General features: G+C 38.7%; 1 protein-coding gene across 4 annotated transcripts in view; it reads right to left on the reverse strand.

Moving 5' to 3' along the window:
- Positions 1-18,841, reverse strand: part of ehbp1 (EH domain binding protein 1) — a 386,143-nt gene that overhangs the window by 8,346 nt on the left and 358,956 nt on the right. For all 4 annotated transcript variants that reach the window (XM_043696731.1, XM_043696730.1, XM_043696729.1 and 1 more), the window contains 2 exons: positions 15,650-15,749; positions 12,134-12,207 (listed from right to left, as the gene is read on the reverse strand). In XM_043696731.1, coding sequence (XP_043552666.1) covers positions 12,134-12,207; positions 15,650-15,749 — 174 coding nt within the window. The remainder of the gene's footprint in view (positions 1-12,133; positions 12,208-15,649; positions 15,750-18,841) is intronic.

Below are 18,841 nucleotides of genomic sequence, written 5' to 3' on the forward strand. Positions count from 1 at the left end.
GTTCCCTGGATGCTGCCTGACCTGCTGCGCTTTTCCAGCAACACATTTTCAGCTCAGTATCAGAAGGATATGGAAGCTTTGGAGAGGGTACAAAAAAGGTTTGCCAGGATGTTGCTTGGTATGGAAGATTTTAGCTATGGAGAAAGATTTGTTTTACCGGAATGCAGGAAGTTGAGGAGTGATCTAACAGAAGTTTATAAGATCTTGAATGGCATGGATAGAGTGGAAAGTATGAGGCCTTTTTCCCAGGGTGGAAGGGTCAATTACTAGCGAACACTGGTTCAAGGTGCGATGGAGGATGTTTAAAAGAGATGAGGCAAGTTTTTCCACATAAAGGGCAGTGAGAGCCTGGAATGTGTTGCTGGTGGTGGGGGTGGAAGCAGACACAATAGCAACATTCAAGAAGCACCTGGACAAATACATGAGTAGGAAGGGAACAGAGGGATACGGGTCCTGTAAGTGAAGACAGTTTTAGCCTGGAAGGGCAAAATGTGTCAGCGCTGGCTTGGAGAGCAGAAGGGCCTGTTCCTGTTCTGTAATGTTCTTTGATGCCCCTTCTACTGCATTAATTGACTCTGACATTATTGCGACACTACTTCCTCTTTTATACACAGCAACACCTCCCTCATCTCCCTGGAATACTGAGCTACCACTCCTGCCCACACTCAAACATATCTCTGAAAGCATTAATATCATATCCTTATGTTAGTCAACACTGTTAAATCATCTGCCTTACTCATAACACTCCTTGCATTAAAATAAATGCAATTCAACCTTTCCATACTCCTTTGTACTTTAACCGTATAAAAGCTCTGCCATCCAGACTGACTGGATTTTTTTTCTATGCTTGTTGTGTACCACCACCATATTGTACTTCCTCCTTGCCTCTTACATCATCCCTCTGCCAAAGTAGTTTAAACCACCACTAACCTCAAATGAACCCTAGCCTCTGCTTATTTTTTCCACACAATATTGCTGCCATAGTAAAAACAGCGCTTGGTGTTGGTATACCAATTAATTCAATTACTTACATTAACCTGCAGGATATTTAGTGATAGTGGAAAATATATTGACGTATTTACACTTAGAAATGTATATTTTATTAAAATTAACTTTAAGAACATTAGAGAAGTGGATAGATTGAGAGATTATCACACCCCACAGGGTAAAGACCTGATGACAATTAATTACTCTCATCATACCAAAACTATGATGGTGCAGTAAACAAATTAGTAATAAGAACATAAGAACTAGGAGCAGAAAAGACTTTTCAGCCCCCCAAGCCTGCTCTGCCATATAGTACAATCATAGCTGATCTCATCCTGGCCTCACCTTCACTTTCCCGTCTGCCACCCATAATTCTTCAACCTATTACTGATTAAAATCCTAAATAAAAAAATAAAATGCAAGAAAATATGAAGTAGAAAACAAAAAGTGCTTCCTTCCTGATACTTCACCTTCTTTATTAATTAGTCTCATTTTTCTGTCTTTAATGCAACCATTAAACCCTCTCTGCATCTGTCCAGATTGAGCAAACAGGATATTCCAAATACTGAAAACAGAACACTGTCTGAGTCATGTTTGAGCACAGCCAATACGTACAGGTTCCTTTTCAAGAGTTGTATTTTACTAGACTTTTCATGTTGCTTTTCTTCCTGGTTTCTTGACATTCCTGTCTATAAGGCTCTGTGCTAGTTTGTCTCCAGCAAGCCACCCAACTGAGGTAAATCTCAGCTTTTTGAATATTTCTAATTTAATTTGGACAAGCTGCTGAACTTGAATATTTGCTTTCATAGGCATCAATATATTCAGCATTTCTGAAAGGAATAGTAAGTAAATACTTGCTCTGAACATGTTGACAACGTTGAAGCAATTTCACTTGTTTTATTGAACATCTTTCAAGAACCATCTTAATTTTTAACATAATAGTTGTAAGATCTTTGTGTAAACTTACTCAAAGTATTTTGATGTGATTACTCCAGCGCATTCAAGTCATGGGGTTATAATACATTGAAAGCAGACACACTTTCCATGTACTCCATCCAATCTCATAAATGTAATACATTTCCTAAAATGCTCGAATACAGAACACGTACAGTGCAGCCTGTTGGAGATTCTCAGTATTAGGTCTTCAAGCTAGTATTGTTTCACTGACATGTGTGTTGAGTTTGATTGCAATGGTTGAAACTCCAGAGCTTATCTTCAAAACTGGGAAGGATTTCAATCTGTCCCCAGCACAGAGAGTGTCACCTGCTGCCACCACTGCATATGTCAGTTTTAGCAGCTGTCATCTGGCTGGGAGACATGATGTAACAGGTCTCCAGTTAGCATCATGTGACTTAAAATTTGGAATTTCCCCCAAGTGTACAAGGAATGGAGGAATAATAAGAGGTTTGCAGACAGGTAAGTAGTTAAAATCGCTCCTAGCCTGCAACAATACTCTTGTTTTCAACTCAATGTTTTACTTATATGCTGATAATGTTTTCTTCAAATACATTCCCTTTCCCCTCTTTAAAATAACTTATGTTCAGTCACTGATCCACAAAAAAAGTCTTTCAATACCGTCACATCATGCCTTTAACCTGTAACCTGAGCTAATCACAGAAACAATCAAGTAAGAAATCAGTGAAAAATGGAACAAAGTCATCTTTTCCCTATCCCAAACTCATTATCCTTAAACCTACCACTGACCCATACCTCATCCTATCCCACCACAAGCTAACTGCCTGTCACCTTGTCTATGCCTAGTACACATAGATACTGGTGTGGAAGTGCCACTTGACAAGCTGCCATACCCTCTGGGTTACTGCCAATATCTCCATCACTGCCAACAGGAAATTGGCAGTGGGCCTTGTGGCAGCAGTGGCAATCTCCTCTAGTCAATACATGGAGGAAGAGAGTCTGGTAGTGGCCAAAAATAACCATAGTTCAATACAGCACTCAGTCAGAAGGTTGTGGAATAAATTCCTACTCTAGAAACTTGCATACATCATTCAGACTGATGCTTCAGTGCAGTACTGAGGGAGCGATGGTCTGTCAGAGGTACACTGTTTCATATGAGACATTAAACGGAGTCGTCGCCTGTTCTTGCAAATGTAAAATGTCTTTTGGCATTATTCTGAAGAGGACTAATGGAAGTCACCTCGATGTCTTGAATAATATTTGCTAAATGCATTATATATGAATTAGGAGCAGTGTAGTCAATTCAGTCCCTCAAGCCTGCTCCACTATTCAATAAGATGATGGCTGATCTGACTGTAATGTCAAATCCATATTCCTGCCTTTCACCCACGTAATTAACAAGAATCTACCTACCTTTGCCTTAAAAATGTTCAAGGACTGGGAAATGTTGCTGAACAAAGAGACCTAGAGGCCCAAGTGCATAGTTCCTTGGAAGCAGAGTTGCAGGTATACAGGGGGGTGAAGGTGGTGTTTGGCACACGTACTTCATTGGTCAGAGCACTGAGTATAGGAGTGGGACATCATGTCTTGGCTGTAAAGGACATTGGTGAGGCCACTTTTAGAAAACTGGAATGCCCTGCCAGTAACAGTGGTGGAATGCCCTGCCAGTAACAGTGGTGGACTCTCCCTCTTTATGGGCATTTAAGAGGGCATTGGATAGGTATATGGAGGATAGTGGGTTAGTGTAGTTTAGGTGAGCTTGGATCGGCGCAACATCGAGGGCCCAAGGGCCTGTACTGCGCTGTATTCTTCTATGTTCTATGTTCTATGTTCTAATTCTGGTCACACATCTATAGGAAGGATATTCTTAGACTTGAGAGAGGGTGCAGAAAAGATTTACAAGGACGTTGCTGGACTGGAGGGATTGAGTTAAGGAGAGGCTAGGTAGGCTGGGACTTCTTTGTCCCCTGGAGCATAGGAGGATTAACAAGGAAAGGGAGTACACATTGAATGGCAGAGCTCTAGGAATCACAGAGGATCAATGAGACCTTGGTGTGCATTTCGACAGATCCCTGAAAGCAATAGGACATGTAGATGAGCAATTCATCCCATCGTGGCCATGCCAGTCATCAAGATCAGAGTTACCCGAATCGCATTTTCCAGCAATTGGCCTGCAGCCTTGTATCCAATGGCATTTGAAGTGTTCAATTAAATAATTCTTAAATATTGTGAGGGCTCCTCTCCCTCCAGCCCTTTCAGGTAGAGAGGTCTAGATATCCATCACCTTCTGGATGAAAACATTTTCCTCAAATCCCCTCTAAGAATGAACACAGCTATAGAAATGAACACTATATGTTCGCTTTCCTTTTCATATAATTTTGAAACTAAAATGATTATTTCTTTTTCCTTCCGATTTTTATGTTTCTCATATATCCTGAATGCAGTGATTTAAACAGGGGTTCAGACCCACAAGCTCTTCGTTTTTCTGATACTTGAGACAAATCATTGTTCATATGCTAGTTTTGTTAGTAACCATGAAGGAGTTATTTTGTAAAGGGGATAGGGGAGAAGATCACAGCCAGAATAACCCAGTTCTTATCTGCCATGCACACTTCCACAAAAAAAAGCTAAAAATCACAGAATACCAGGTTATAATCCAACAGGTTTATTTGGAATTTCAAGCTTTTGGAGTGTTGCTCTTTTGTCAGGTAGCGAGTGGAATGGGATCACAACCACCTGATGAAGGAGCAGTGCTTTGAAAGCTAGTACTTCATAAATAAACCTGTTGGACTTTAACCTGGTGTTGCGTGATTTTTAACTTTGTCCACCCCAGTCCAACACTGACATCCCCACATCACAAAAAAAACAACAGAAACCTGATGTAACTGCTAACTTGTTAGCCAAAGAATGCTGAGCCCAATTATATCAACCTCACTGTTACCCAGATTGAGGTCAGTAAATACTGCCCAGATAGGAATCAAACTTAAGATCTTTCTGGCCCATGTGACCCACTGTCAAAACACACAGTTCATTTGTACATATCGATATTGATTAGTGGAACAGAATATTTTTTAAAAGATGAAGTGGTGCACAGAGAGGGATGTGGGAGTTCTATGTGAATCACAGTGAGCGTGTCGGTAATACAGCCAAAGGGTAATTGTACATTGCTCTTTATCATAAAGGGTTAGAGTAAGGAGGTCATGTTGAAATTGTAAAAGGCTTTAGTGAGATGATACCTGGAGAGTAAACTATCAGTCACTCTAGCTGAGGAAATATCTACATATCTTAGAGTGGGTGTCATGAAGATTCACCAGATTGCTTCCTGGGAAAACAGGGTTGTCATGTGTGGAGAGGTTGTGTTCAAGGAACCATATTCTTAAGAATTCAGCAGCAGAATAAGCATTGACCAATGAAATTATTCAAATTCTGAGAGGGTTTACTAGGGTAAATGCTGCCAGGAGGTAAGGATATGTGGGAGGCTGGTCTTTATTCCCTGCCAAATGTTTATTTACAAAGGCATACATTAATATTATGCACGTCCAATCCTAACCTGAGTTACATCCTGTTCCTAGATACATTTTAAAAAACCATGCTCAGACATACCTCAATGGCAGGAACCTAGACCTTCTGGCCCAGAGGAAGGGACATTACCACTATGCCACAACAGCCTCGCCTATATATTGGAGTACAAGTGAGTTCTCAATTAATATCCAATGCACAAAATCATTTAACACTAAAACTCACATACAAACTATCAAGGGAGGGAGAGCAGTGTTTGTAGCAGTGTCCCTATCTGTGAGCTAGGAGACTTAGGGTAAAGTCCCACTTGCTCCAGAGGTGTGTAATAATATGCCCGTACAAGCTGATTAATAATATCTATACACACTAACAACAGGGATCAAAGGGAGCTCTCTTTAGCACCCTCTGTGCCAAAGCCCAGGCTCAAATCCAAGCTGCTATAGGGCTTTGCTATAACGTGTCCAAACATGTTGATCACTAAAACAAATAAAAAATCTAGAATCTAGAGAAGTCTGGAAAATCATAACCAATGCATCCACTATCTTGCAGTGACCTCTTTTAAAATTCTAGAATGTGAGCTACCAAGTCCAGGGAAACTGACAGTTTTTAGTTCCATCGATTTCTCTAGTATTTTCTTGACAATACTGTAAGCCCACGTGGATGGAGATCAATTAACCAAACTAACTTATTTAAGTCACTGGAAATTAAGTTGTGATTGAAAAAATCAAAAAAATAACAGTATGACTATTATAACCACTCAGATTGTAACAGTACTTCAGAGGAATTAGCAGACAAAAACACCTTCATAATGAGGGAAGGGAATGAAGTAATGTACAGGCAAACATGTAAATTGCCAGCCACTGGGAATGCTTGAAGCTTCGACACTTGGTATACCTGTGCTACACTAAAATCACAGAATCCCTACAGTGTGGAAATAGGCCATTTGACCCATTGAGTCCACACCAACTCTCCAAAGAGCATCCCATTCAGACCTATCCCCTAACCCTATCCCTGTAACTCTGCATATCCCATGGCTAATCCACCTAACCTGCACATCTTTGGACTGTGGAAGGAAACCAGAGCACCCGCAGGAAAGCCACGCAAACACAAGGAGAATGTGCAAACTCCACATAGACAGTTGCCCGAGGCTGGAATTGTACCCGGGTCCCTGGCGCTGTGAGTGCTAACCACTGAGCCACTGTCTCACCCATAACTAAGCTGCACATAATCAAAGGTCTGTGGTTATTATGCTCTAATTTACATGTCATCATAATCATCATCATCAGTGGTCCCTCGCACACAAGGTTGACTCTTTTCCACTCTCAGGGTGAATCTGTATATGGCTGTATAATCCGATGTGATTTCTGCAGGCTCTGTTAATACTTGGGGCAGGTGGGGGTCATGGAAAGGGGTGGGTGGGGTGTTGTTGTAGCAGTGCGCACATTTCACTATTTTCGCCTGGCTTTCACCTTTTCACGACATGGTCTCAATGCCTTCCCGGATGGTCCTCCTCCACTTTGGATGCTCTCAGGCCAGTGATCCCCAGGTGTCAGGGGAATGCTGTACCTCCCCAGTGGGGCCTTGTGGGTATCCCTGAAGTGTTTCCTCTGTCCACCTGGGGATTGCCTGCCATTTTGGAACTGGAAGGAGAGCACCTGCTTGAGAGTCTCGTATTGGCCATGTGGACGATGTGCCCAGCACATCGCAGCCAATCAAGGATGGTCAGTGCCTTGATGCTGGGGATGTTGGCTTAGTCGAGGATGCTGGTATTACTGCTTCTTTCTTCCCAGTGGATTTGCAGGATCTTGCACAGGCAGCATTGATAAAGTGTGGAGCTGGTAAAACATAGCAGGTCAGACAGCATCAGAGGAGAAGACAAGTTGACATTTCGGGTCAGGACCCTTCATTGATCCAGTGCCTTGAGATGTTAGTTGTACAACTATTCTAGCAAACATGACACTGAAGAGCTTTAGTTTAACCAGGCCAATTCACTTGTATTCCAACTACTCTGTAAAATCTACCCATATACTGAATCACAGCTTTCGATGCAGAAAATTTCCATTATTTGATTAAGTTCAGGGACGTTTTTAAGTTTAAACATAGCTTTTGAGCATTTTACTAGTTAAATGAAAAATAAAACAGGGCTGACTCATGTAGAGCATGGACAAAACACTTAGTAATGTTCTACAACATACCTTGAATAATACAATAATAAAAATTCCAACTTTCAATGTGAACAGATTGAGGATGCAACACACTTTTTGTAAGAAATTCACATCATGATCTTATTACTTTACAATGGCCTCTCCTTTGAAAGCCTGTTACAATCATAGACAAATGAATAAATTTACCTGCTAGAAATTGGATATCTAATAGTGGGGACAGCTTTAAGCTTGATTGCAATGATCCCTAATTATAGGAAAACCAGCCAACATTCACCACCCAAACTCTCAGAGGGGAGATGCAGGCTAGTTACCAAAGTTGCCACCAGAAACATGCCACTAGACAAGTCAACGCCTTCAGTACTCAAGGGTAGAATGGTTAAAAGACAGAGTACCCAAAGAACATGAAAAGAGTGTAATTACAACTGAATGCTCAGCATAAACTTCACCTGTTGTGTGACAGGTATGAGCTCACAGGCAAGAAAAGACCAGCTGATCCATCAAGCCTGGCCCACACAATGATGGCTAGGCCATCGTGAATAAACATATCTCTATCTCCATCATTCCTTCCTTGCCACCCACCCCTGCAGACAGTAACCATACCTTAATGCTTTAATTTGAAAAGAGTAATATGCATAAACTTTGTATTTTGCTACTTAGGCAACTGGATAGGAATAGCTGGTGTAATCCATGCAATTTGTTGTTCTATAATGTGAATTGAAGGCTCACCATTATATGACAATGGACTATGAAAAAACTTAACATTTATCAAAAATTACTTCCTTTTGGCATACTTCCCAGGAATTTAAAAACATCAATTAAAATTTAAAAAGAGAAAGCTTAACATAAATAAGCAGATACAAACTTGATAAAAATTCCAAAATAAAATTCCCTCAAAGTAAAATGGAAATGAATTTACACATATGTATCCAAATGATAATTTTTAAGTTGATTTTTAATTGACGAAAAAAAAACATTGTTGACAATATCATAGAATCAAAGTAAATGGTTGACTTTACTATTTTATACTAACTAAAAGTACAAAAAACTGGATGCTGTATTTTAGAATTTGTTGTTTCAACGAATTAGGCTGTAAATTTCTGAAAATTAACATTTTGTTGTGAATGATGCACTGGGGATTGCAATCTGGTCTTATCTTCAGTCCCAGTCAACTAGCGTTCCAGAAAGTGTGTGCAGCATCATCAGAGCGTCCATTTGATAGGATTCTACTGCTGGACCTAATCAATCTCTGGAATACTGTGGCTGCACCGTGCAACAAAGCTAAAATAGATTTACAAATGGGGTTTTAGGGGGATAAGCTCCTTCACAGGATTACATATTGATTTTAAATATAAAAAAGCTTATCATATAAACCGTAACTACAAAAATAGTGAACCTATGCATAAATCCTTTTAGAAGAGCTTGCACTTCAAACTACAAACTGAGAATGAATAAAGCAGTGCAAAATCCAGAGTAAGATCCATTTCGTGAGTTAACAATAAAAAACAGAATGTTTTAGAGACTATCCTTAGGCCATGTATAAACAAAATGTGAGCAGTACTCAAGACCAATGATAGGTATTTACTGATGTCCAAAACTGCAAAAACATACATTTGATATTGCTGTAATATAATTATGTAGATAATATTACATTTTCAACAGAGACAGTTTTCAAATATCCTCCATATACCATGTTCATTTTTTGTGTTAAAATGTTGTCAGTAGATTGCTTTATATCAGAATACCACATTTAATTTTGATTTCAATCCAGACATAAAACATCATGATCTGATACTAGACGCACAATTAAATGAATGCTGCCAGCAAAAATTAGTTGACATTTTAAAAATCTACAAGCTTTCATATAGGGACTTTATACAAATACTTTAGTTTATAACGTGGATTCCCTTAATGTACATGGAGCATTTTAATTAGAATTCCTGTGACTTTATTTGCCTTCAATAACCACATTATGGTCTGTACTGCCTCTAAGACAAAGTGGGAGAAACCAACATTTAAATGTTGGAAGATATTTGTAATAATCTGACTGACAGTAGATGGAGCAGGTCAGATCTGGATAGTCTTTTAACGACTATTTTATGCTATATACAAAGGACAGGAAAATATTTCTGGGTGAGTTTAAGTTTATTTTTTAAACAAACGTATGAATTTAACTTGATTATAAAATGAGAAACACTGAAAATAAAGCTTGACTGAGTAAATCTCTTAGAAACAGGTACAATCTTTCATATATTGTGTGAAATCTATCCAGCTCCAGTTTAAGCGATTTATATAATTACAAAAAGGGCACGAACTTGAATTCAACAATATATTGCACTCTCTTTCAGAACTAATATGATACAAATGGAAATTTCAGTCAAAAGCCTTCACAGTAGGATGAGACCATACTCCAAATTAAGTGCATCCTATGCGGTAATGCCAATTGCAATTGAATCCATTGCAATGAAAGTGATTGGGTATCACATTTAACCTTATTCTATCTACACGTCCCAATATTTGATAGGCCTATTGATCTCATCACAGTGTGCAAGCTGAATGGCAATGTATATTTCAGCATTGGCTGTTCAAATTTCCAACACAGTTTCTTGTTTGCTACAGCACATATAGAATACTGACCATTCAGAGATTATAAAGCATCCACATAACTTTTGAAAAGTGGTCAAGGAGAAACATTCCACACATAACCAACACGATGGTCCGTGATCCCCACCAACAAGTGCTTACATCTTACTGACATCAATAGGACAAAAACAGTTTCATAAAACTGCCTTCCCATGCTATCAATGAGTTCTGCACATTTAGCTGAAAGCTGAACTGTCTACTCTACTCTGTCATCAACAGACTAAAAAATCAGCATACCTGTCTGGAAAACACTGATTTGAATGGGACCACTGACTGCACAAGTCTTTTTTACCATAATGTCATCAGTGGTCACAGCACTATTGGCAGAACTGGAAAACCCTTGGGACTGAAACTGGGAAGACTGATCATTTCATTTTTTTTTACAATGAATGCTATTTATATCGTTCTATGTAAACATTAACCAAGATGATATAGTCATGATTCTCAAAGCAGCAGAACACCAAAATTTATTTTAAAGTTCAGAAAAGAAAGGAACAATTTATTTAGCTTCTATTTGTTAAATACATTGTTTAAAAATGAGTACAATTCTTTTGGATAAAATAAAAAAGTTTAGCAAAATCAGTAATTCAGATTAATAATTTCCTAAACACATGCTAAGGAATATAATTGTCATTTTGATTATGCAGCTTGAGGCAGGACGATTTGAATTGTTATCCCTTAGGAGATAATAAATTGTGTGCCAATGCATGCACCATCAGTTTTTCTAGGCTAAATCCAGTCAGAGATTTGGATCATGTTGTTTATAGCTCCCTGATGTTAATCTCCAAATTTCAGTCCAGTAATACAAGAAATGATGTGGGAGTTTTTACTCTTATCTACGATTACAGAGAATAACTCCTGATTGTTTATTCTGGATGCTTTGAGCTGAATCCGCTGTAAATTCACCACAAATGCAAATTTGTAGCAATAGTAGAGCTTTACTTGTACATTTTTGTTCCCCTACAAATGACATCACGGGGGAAAAGATGCACTGGACAAATCAAAAGTAATTCATTCTCATTTCTCCACCATTGTATAATTTTATACCATTTCTCCAACACTATTCTTTGAACAGATTAACAATTGGCACAACCGGTGATTTGTTACTTGCAATAAACACTTTAACAAGTTGGACAATGACCAATTGATTATGCATGCAATTCATTTGGGGGGGCGGGGGAGGGACTAACTTGCACGAGTTTCTGATCATATTGTTCTGAGAAAATGCACATTGTGTGATATATATCTTTCCACACCCCGAAAAATTGTTCCTTTTGGGTTTATAAAGAAATTGTTTTCATGAATATACTCTTGGTAACAGCACATTAGCTAGCAATATGGACAGTGAAATACTGGAATGAACCAATTCCAGTCCAAATATATGCCAGTGGCAGAACCTGGGAAATAAATTAGAATTGATTTATAATGGCTCAGACATCTTATCAGGTGAAGAATGACATAATTGTACTCAGTCAAAGCCTAACAAGGTCAATACAGAGCGGTAGAATTAATTGGCATTGATTGCAATTGTTTTATTTTGCAGGCAAAGTCGCAATCAATACCAGGTGGCATTTAACTTGGAAAAGACAAGAACTTGGAGGATTTCTAAACACATTTTTATCCCTGACATAACTACAAGTCCAGAGGGAAAATAACAATGTCCATGTGAACATCTAGAATATTACAATTATTCAAAGAGTTCGGTATTACCATTTTCAACAATATTAGTTCGAATTTTAATTTTTAAATAAAGTGCACACAGCTTCTTTTCAAGTCAGATACTGAGTTTGCCATTTCAACAAGGAAAATTTAAGAGCTGTTAACTTATTCAAAATTTTGAAATTAAGAATTTGAAAAGGAAAATGAATAATTTTGAAAAATTTGATAAATAACCACTAATCACTCACCTTCTATTGCAAGCATAGCTCGTAATTCTCGATTTAACAGCTCAAAGCGTCTCTCAAGATCATGCTCTTTTTCCCTAGGCAAGTCAAAAAAGTTCATCAATACAGTAATTAACAAATCATTACTGACTAAAAGCAACCTTTAAGATTCATTGATTACTGAAACCTACTATTGTCTTTTCTGAAACCTTTAATCTACTCCAAATAATTGATACACAAACCTTCACTGATCGTATGCTAGTTTATGCAGTTAAAAAGTGCACTGTATTTCATACAGTATGTCATTTGCATTGAGTTAAATTCAATGTAACTACTTAGGACAGAATACAATTTCATTAGATAGACTTTAGATTTTTCTTATCTTTAGGTGGGATCTGATTAGTCGTGAAATATGTTGGTTAAAAAAAATCAATTTGCACATTCAAACTCACAGGTTGAAACTAGGGGAATAAAGTCAAACTGGTAGCAAGAATTAGGCATTGCCAAGTCAGTGTTATAAAAACCTGAAACTTCAAGAGTGACTGCTGAGATCAAGTGGGAGGAAATGCAATGAGTCTTGATCAGGAAAGATTACAGAATTGACAACTCAGGTTTGAACTAAAGGAAGAAGAAAGTTGAAAGGCACATTTTAACTTTGTTCAGCATAAGGATAACATCCTCAATATGAGAACAGAGTTCAATCCTCAGATGAAGATGATTCAGTTAAGAGTTGTTATGGGGACTATGTTATGTCTACAATTTGAATTATGGAAATAAATTCCTTGAAGGAATCTTCAGTGATTGAGAAGATTTGAGTGGGATACAGTAAAGAAATGGATGATGAATAAATGAATAAATCTTGAGTGAATGGAAGAAAGGGTGGAAGACAGCTTGGCAGTTAATGCTATTTAAGGAGAAACCTGGTCATTATGAATGCAGCTTTAGTGAAAGCGTATAAGTTGGTATCTTATTAAAATAGTTAGAGATGTCTAAGCCATGGCTGAAGTCTTCAAGTGCAGATTTCCAGGTGTGCACAACACAGGCAACAAAATTACTAACAGAATTTCTGATGTTCAGTATCATTGGCAATGTCACATTAAACAGAACTTCAAAGATGACCACCATAAGAAATTGGACCAGGATTAGACCATATGGCTGTTCAAGTCTTCTCTGCCATTCAATAGGATCACGGCTGATCTTCTGCTTCAACTTCACTTTTCCCAGCTGCTCACCATATTCTTTGATTATGGGCAAAGGATAATTTAAGAAGAACAAATTGCACAATTTTAGAAAGACTTGCAGCTACTGGGATGATTTTATGTAATTATGATACTTATCTTATTTAAGTAGAAATCGAATTGAAATCCTAATTAGGCTAGAAATTGAATTGAATTTAATAGATTGATTAATTTATAGACTTTTTCTGAAAAAAAATTAGTAAAAGCCATATTGTTTAAAGAAGGCCCCAAATGATTTGATTAGATTCCCCACAGTATGGAAGCAGGTCCTTCGGCCCAACAAGTCCACACTGACCCTCTGAAGAGTAACCCATCCAGACCCATAGTTATCCCTAACGAATGCACCTTAACACAATGGGCAATTTAGCAAGGCCAATTCACCTGACCTGCACATCTTCGGATTGTGGGAGGAAATCAGAGCACCCGGAGGAAACCCACGCAGACATGGGGAGAATGTGCAAACTCCACACAGACTCCTGAGGTTGGAATCGAATCCGGGTCCCTGGTGCTGTGAGGCAGTAGTGCTAACCACTGAGCCACTGTGCCATCCTAATTTAGGAGTACCATGTTTATGAATCAAGTCTCATATGATGTGACTGAACTGTGATATCTTCTATCTCTTGACTTAATACCCATACCTTCCAACTACAACCACCTCATATCCAGTGAATTCCAAGCCAGATGTTCTTAGTTTTGCAGATTACCTGCTTTCTTGCAGGAATTCTTGTGAATCTATGGAACTCACTGCTGGAGTGCAGTGATGGCAGATTTAATCAACAGATTCAAGAAAGAAATAGATATGTTTCTGATGAAAAGTGGGATAAAATGGGAGAGCAGGCATAAAAGCAGCGTTGAGACCAGGATTAGATCAGCTATGATCACGTATAATGGCGGAGCAGGCTCCAATGGCAAATTTCCTACTGCCGCTCCTTATTCCTATGTTGTTCCTATGTATGATACAGCCCTCCCATAAAGGTGCGCTGCTTGTGGCTCAGCAGTAGTGTCCCTACTTCTGGACCAGGAGGCCGAGTTCAAGTTCCACCTACTCACGAGGCATCATAACACATTGAACTAGTTGATGAAAAATATCTACAGCCTTCCCATACATTACTTTTTTCAGGAGGAAAGCATTAACATCTCGTGTAATGAAATCAATCGTGCCAACACTTTCTCTTGGTGTAATGTTACACCACCTACCACACCAATAATCACATTACTTGAGTAACATTTTTCTACAAGTCACACTTTGATCTTTCCCCTAATTCTTTACCACATTTAGACACTTTAGACATCTCCATTCCTTATGTCCTATTGATGTAACTGCCCACCCCAGGCATGACAGACATCTTGTTAATGACATTTTCTACCTCCTTTCTGTTCCCTATTCTTAAACCAAGGGGATCTTGTCCTTGGGAATTTCAACCCACTTCTTAGTCACTTTCTCACACTTGGGTGTCCTCTTGATCTCCCTTCTCATCAATGCTTCGACTCCAATGGCCTGCCTTTGGAACTACATTATTCAGCACTTTGGTTATCAAAGTCCTCCTTAAGCTTTTCAAGATTCCTTTTCTCTTTCTTATCCTGATGCTTCTGCCAAGCCCCTATCATATTAACATCTTTCTCACCCTGGCAACAAAATGATCCATTGAATCCATCACAATCATTATCCTGAGTCTGGTTTACCCATGATATTACAAATACTTCCACTGATATATAAAAAAAACTTATCCCTTCTTTATTGCCATTTGATCCATTTCCCATGTGCACCATCTCCATTAGTCAAACAGCCAGTCTGTGAACTTAAACACACTTGATAAGCATTTACTCTGGTTATTGTTGTCAAATATGGCTTAGCCATGTCCTTCCCCATACATCAGCATGTGGGGACACATCCATACAACCAAACCCCAAACCACACCCCTCCCCTCACCAACTACAAAGACTTCATTCATGTCTTCATGTCGCAAAGCAGATCAACCATTCTGCTGCTTCTGCCATATTTACGCCTCAATTTTTTTGTTCCAGTCTACCACCCTCCGGTCTGCCTTTATTTATTGTTCACTCCCTTCCGGACTTTATATGCTACCCTATAATCATGAAGATACCACCCGCCTCCTCAAAGCCTACCTGACGAAACTTGTCCTCAGCTTTGTATTGCTGCTATGTATAAGCATGTTTCCCACATCTTTCAAAACTTCAGTCACTGCTCTTTATCTCTAAAGCCTTGAATCATACTTCTACATCCAATATGGCGCATCCACAGATTCCTCAAATGAATGAGCTCAGTTTCATTTGCACTTACAGAAGTGAAAGTTGGTTCTGTCGCCGTATGAGGGCATTCTTCTTATTCACCAACACAAACCACTCCTGCATCATAGCTTCTTCCTTCTCTTTATTGTTTCCTGAAAAGTGGAGGAATAGAATTATACAAAAGCCTAAAAATCACAACCATTCCAACAATCTTCCTGCTGGGAATGAAACTTAATCAAAGAAGATAATACAACAATTATATTTCAAAAATTAAATCCAGAGTTATGTCTAAACAGTATTTTTGATTTCCGGGGCATTGTTGGAAAGCTAATAGACGGAAGTTAGATGATCCTTACTATCACTTCCATTCACTTTTTTTGTCATCCCTTGTTGTGAACCACATCACACTGATCTCCAAGCACTGCTGGTTAGCACAGCAGCAAGTTCTAGCTGGTGGATATTTCCATTGTTGGCATGGTATTTGCACTGCTTGAAGAAATTTGCATTTCTGCCCATTGGATATGTTTACATTTTGCTCCAGATGTTCAGTACAGCAGTCTAACCCAGATATACAGCTAGTAAATTATCATTATTTCTATTTATGAATGCAAATTCCCAATCTATAACATGGTACCAGATACTTTCACATGTTTGGTTCTTTCTTCCACCCTCACTGACACATATCCCTCTTCCCCTTCAAGGTTTGGCTCCATGTTTGGTGTGATTTTATAGCCATTGCTTTACCCAAGTAGCAATTATTCATATGGAGCTATGGGATTAGGTACTGATGGATTACTGGGCACATTGATATGCAACATAGCAAAGCATAATCCTGTTCTCTCCAACATCTGTATAACAACTTCAAAGAGGAGTGGTTGGCAATTTATCCTGTTTACAAACTGGGGCACTGAGACGAAATATAGTTGCATTACTAGGAAAAACTAATCAAACTATTTGATGAATGCTTTCCTCTAAAATGTTATTGATGCAGCAATACAGCAGAAGGGCTCCCAACACTACATTAAAGCAAAATACTGCAGCCACAAGACATGAGAGATAAAAAAGATAATACAGGAAAGACTCAACAAGGCTGATAGCATCCGTCATGAGAGAAACAGTTAACATTTCAGGTTTTTAACATTTCATCAGAAGTTATCTCATATAGCTTTTACCATTGCATCAGAGAGAGGGTTAATTAAATTAGAAAGAGAGAGAGAAGAACATAACAGTAGGTATCCGGCAAAATAAATGAGGCAAATTCACCAGTGACAAATTCTGGACGTTGAGAACAGTGTTTCACCATGAATTAATTACATTCCCAGTGGAACATTATACAAATACTTCAAAATGCAGAGCTATTATGGGCAAAAGTAAACTACTTAAACAGTTAATCTAGACTCTAAACAGTTGGACACATAGCAGGGAAAATCTAAAAACATGAGAGCGAAACCAATACTATTCTTTTTGATTCATTTTAATCTTTGCCTGTACAAGATAGTACTGCACATCTGGAAGCAATAAAGATAATAAAACATAGAAGCAAAAGTATGCCATTCAGCCCATCGAATCTGCCCTGCTATCAATGAGATAGTTCCTGAGCTGATAATCCTCAACTCCATTTACTTACCTACATTTCCCCAACCCTTGATTATCTTAGTAAAATCCATCTCAGCTTTGATTACATTAATGACCCAGTCAGCAACTCTCTGTTGTAAAGAATTCCATAGATTCACAACTCTCTGAGAAGAAATTCCTTCTCACCTCTGTCTTAAACATGTGATCCCTTATTCTGAGATTATGCCTTCTTGTCTTAGACTGTCTGAGGGAAAACACCCTCACTGCCTCCATCCTGTTTTTTTAATTGAAAAAGGTTTTCATTTTTTACAAAATTATAAATGTACAAAAGATAGTATAACAATCTTTTGTTAAACCATTAACAATAAACCGCCTACTATTCTACAAAACAAACGAAAACTATCACAAAGGTATGTAACAATCTTTCCATGTTACAATTCGATAAATAATTGAATTTAGCAAATTAGTTTAAATTACCTTAAATTATATTAGACTAGGAGAAAGTGAGGACTGCAGATACTGGAGATCAGAGTTGAGAGTGTGTTTCCTATGATTCTCGATAGGAGTGAGAGAGGCAGGGTAGTTGTCATGGGGGACTTCAACTATCCAAATATTGACTGGGATCACTACAGTACGAATACTATAGATGGGTTAGTTTTTGTCCAGTGTGTGCAGAAGGGCTTCCTGACACAGTATGTAGACAGGTCTACAAGGGGCAAAGCCACTTTAGATTTAGTACTGGGTAACAAGCCTGGCCAGGTGTTAGATTTAGAAGTAGGTGAGCACTTTAGAGACAGCGATCACAATTCTGTCAGGTTTACTTTAGTGATGGAAAGGGATAGGTGTACTCCACCGAGCAGGAGTTACAGCTGGGGGAAGGGAAATTACGATGCAATTAGGAAAGATTTAGGAAGAGTAGAATGGGGAAGGAAACTGCAGGGAATGAGCACATTAAAAATGTGGAGCTTATTCAAGGAAAAGCTCCTGTGTGTCCTAGATAAGCATGTACCTGTCAGGCAGGGAGGAAGATATAGAACACGTGAGCCGTGGTTTACTAAGGAAGTGGAATCCCTGGTCAAGAAGAAGAAGGCTTATGTTAGGACAAAATGGTTACAAGAAAGTCAGGAAAGACCTAAAAAGAGAGCTCAGAAGAGTCAGGAGGGGAGATGAGAAGTTGTTGGCGGATAGAATCAGGGTTAACCCTAAGGCTTTCCATAGGTATGTCAGGAATAAAAGAATGATGAGAGTTAAATTAGGGCCAATCAAGGATAATAGTGGGAAGTTGTGTGTGGAGTCAGAGGAGATAGGGGATGCACTAAATAAATATTTTTCGACAGTGTTCACTATAGAAAATGAAAATGTTGGTGAGGAAGATACAGAGATACTTGCATCTAGACTAGAAGAGATTGAGGTTCACAAGGAAGAGGTATTAGAAATACTGCAGAGTGTGAAAATAGACAAGTCCCCTGGGCCCTGGGCCTAGGATCCTCTGGGAAGCAAGGGAAGAGATTAACAAGCCTTTGGCATTGATCTTCAAATCATCATTGTCTACAGGAATAGTGCCTGAGGACTGGAGGATAGCAAATGTGGTTCCCTTGTTCAAAAAGGGTAGTAGAGACAACCCTAGTAATTATAGACCAGTGAGTTTCACTTCAGTTGTTGGTAAAGT

Source organism: Chiloscyllium plagiosum, chromosome 9 (genome assembly GCF_004010195.1).
Source record: "Chiloscyllium plagiosum isolate BGI_BamShark_2017 chromosome 9, ASM401019v2, whole genome shotgun sequence".
NCBI classification, from domain to species: domain Eukaryota; kingdom Metazoa; phylum Chordata; class Chondrichthyes; order Orectolobiformes; family Hemiscylliidae; genus Chiloscyllium; species Chiloscyllium plagiosum.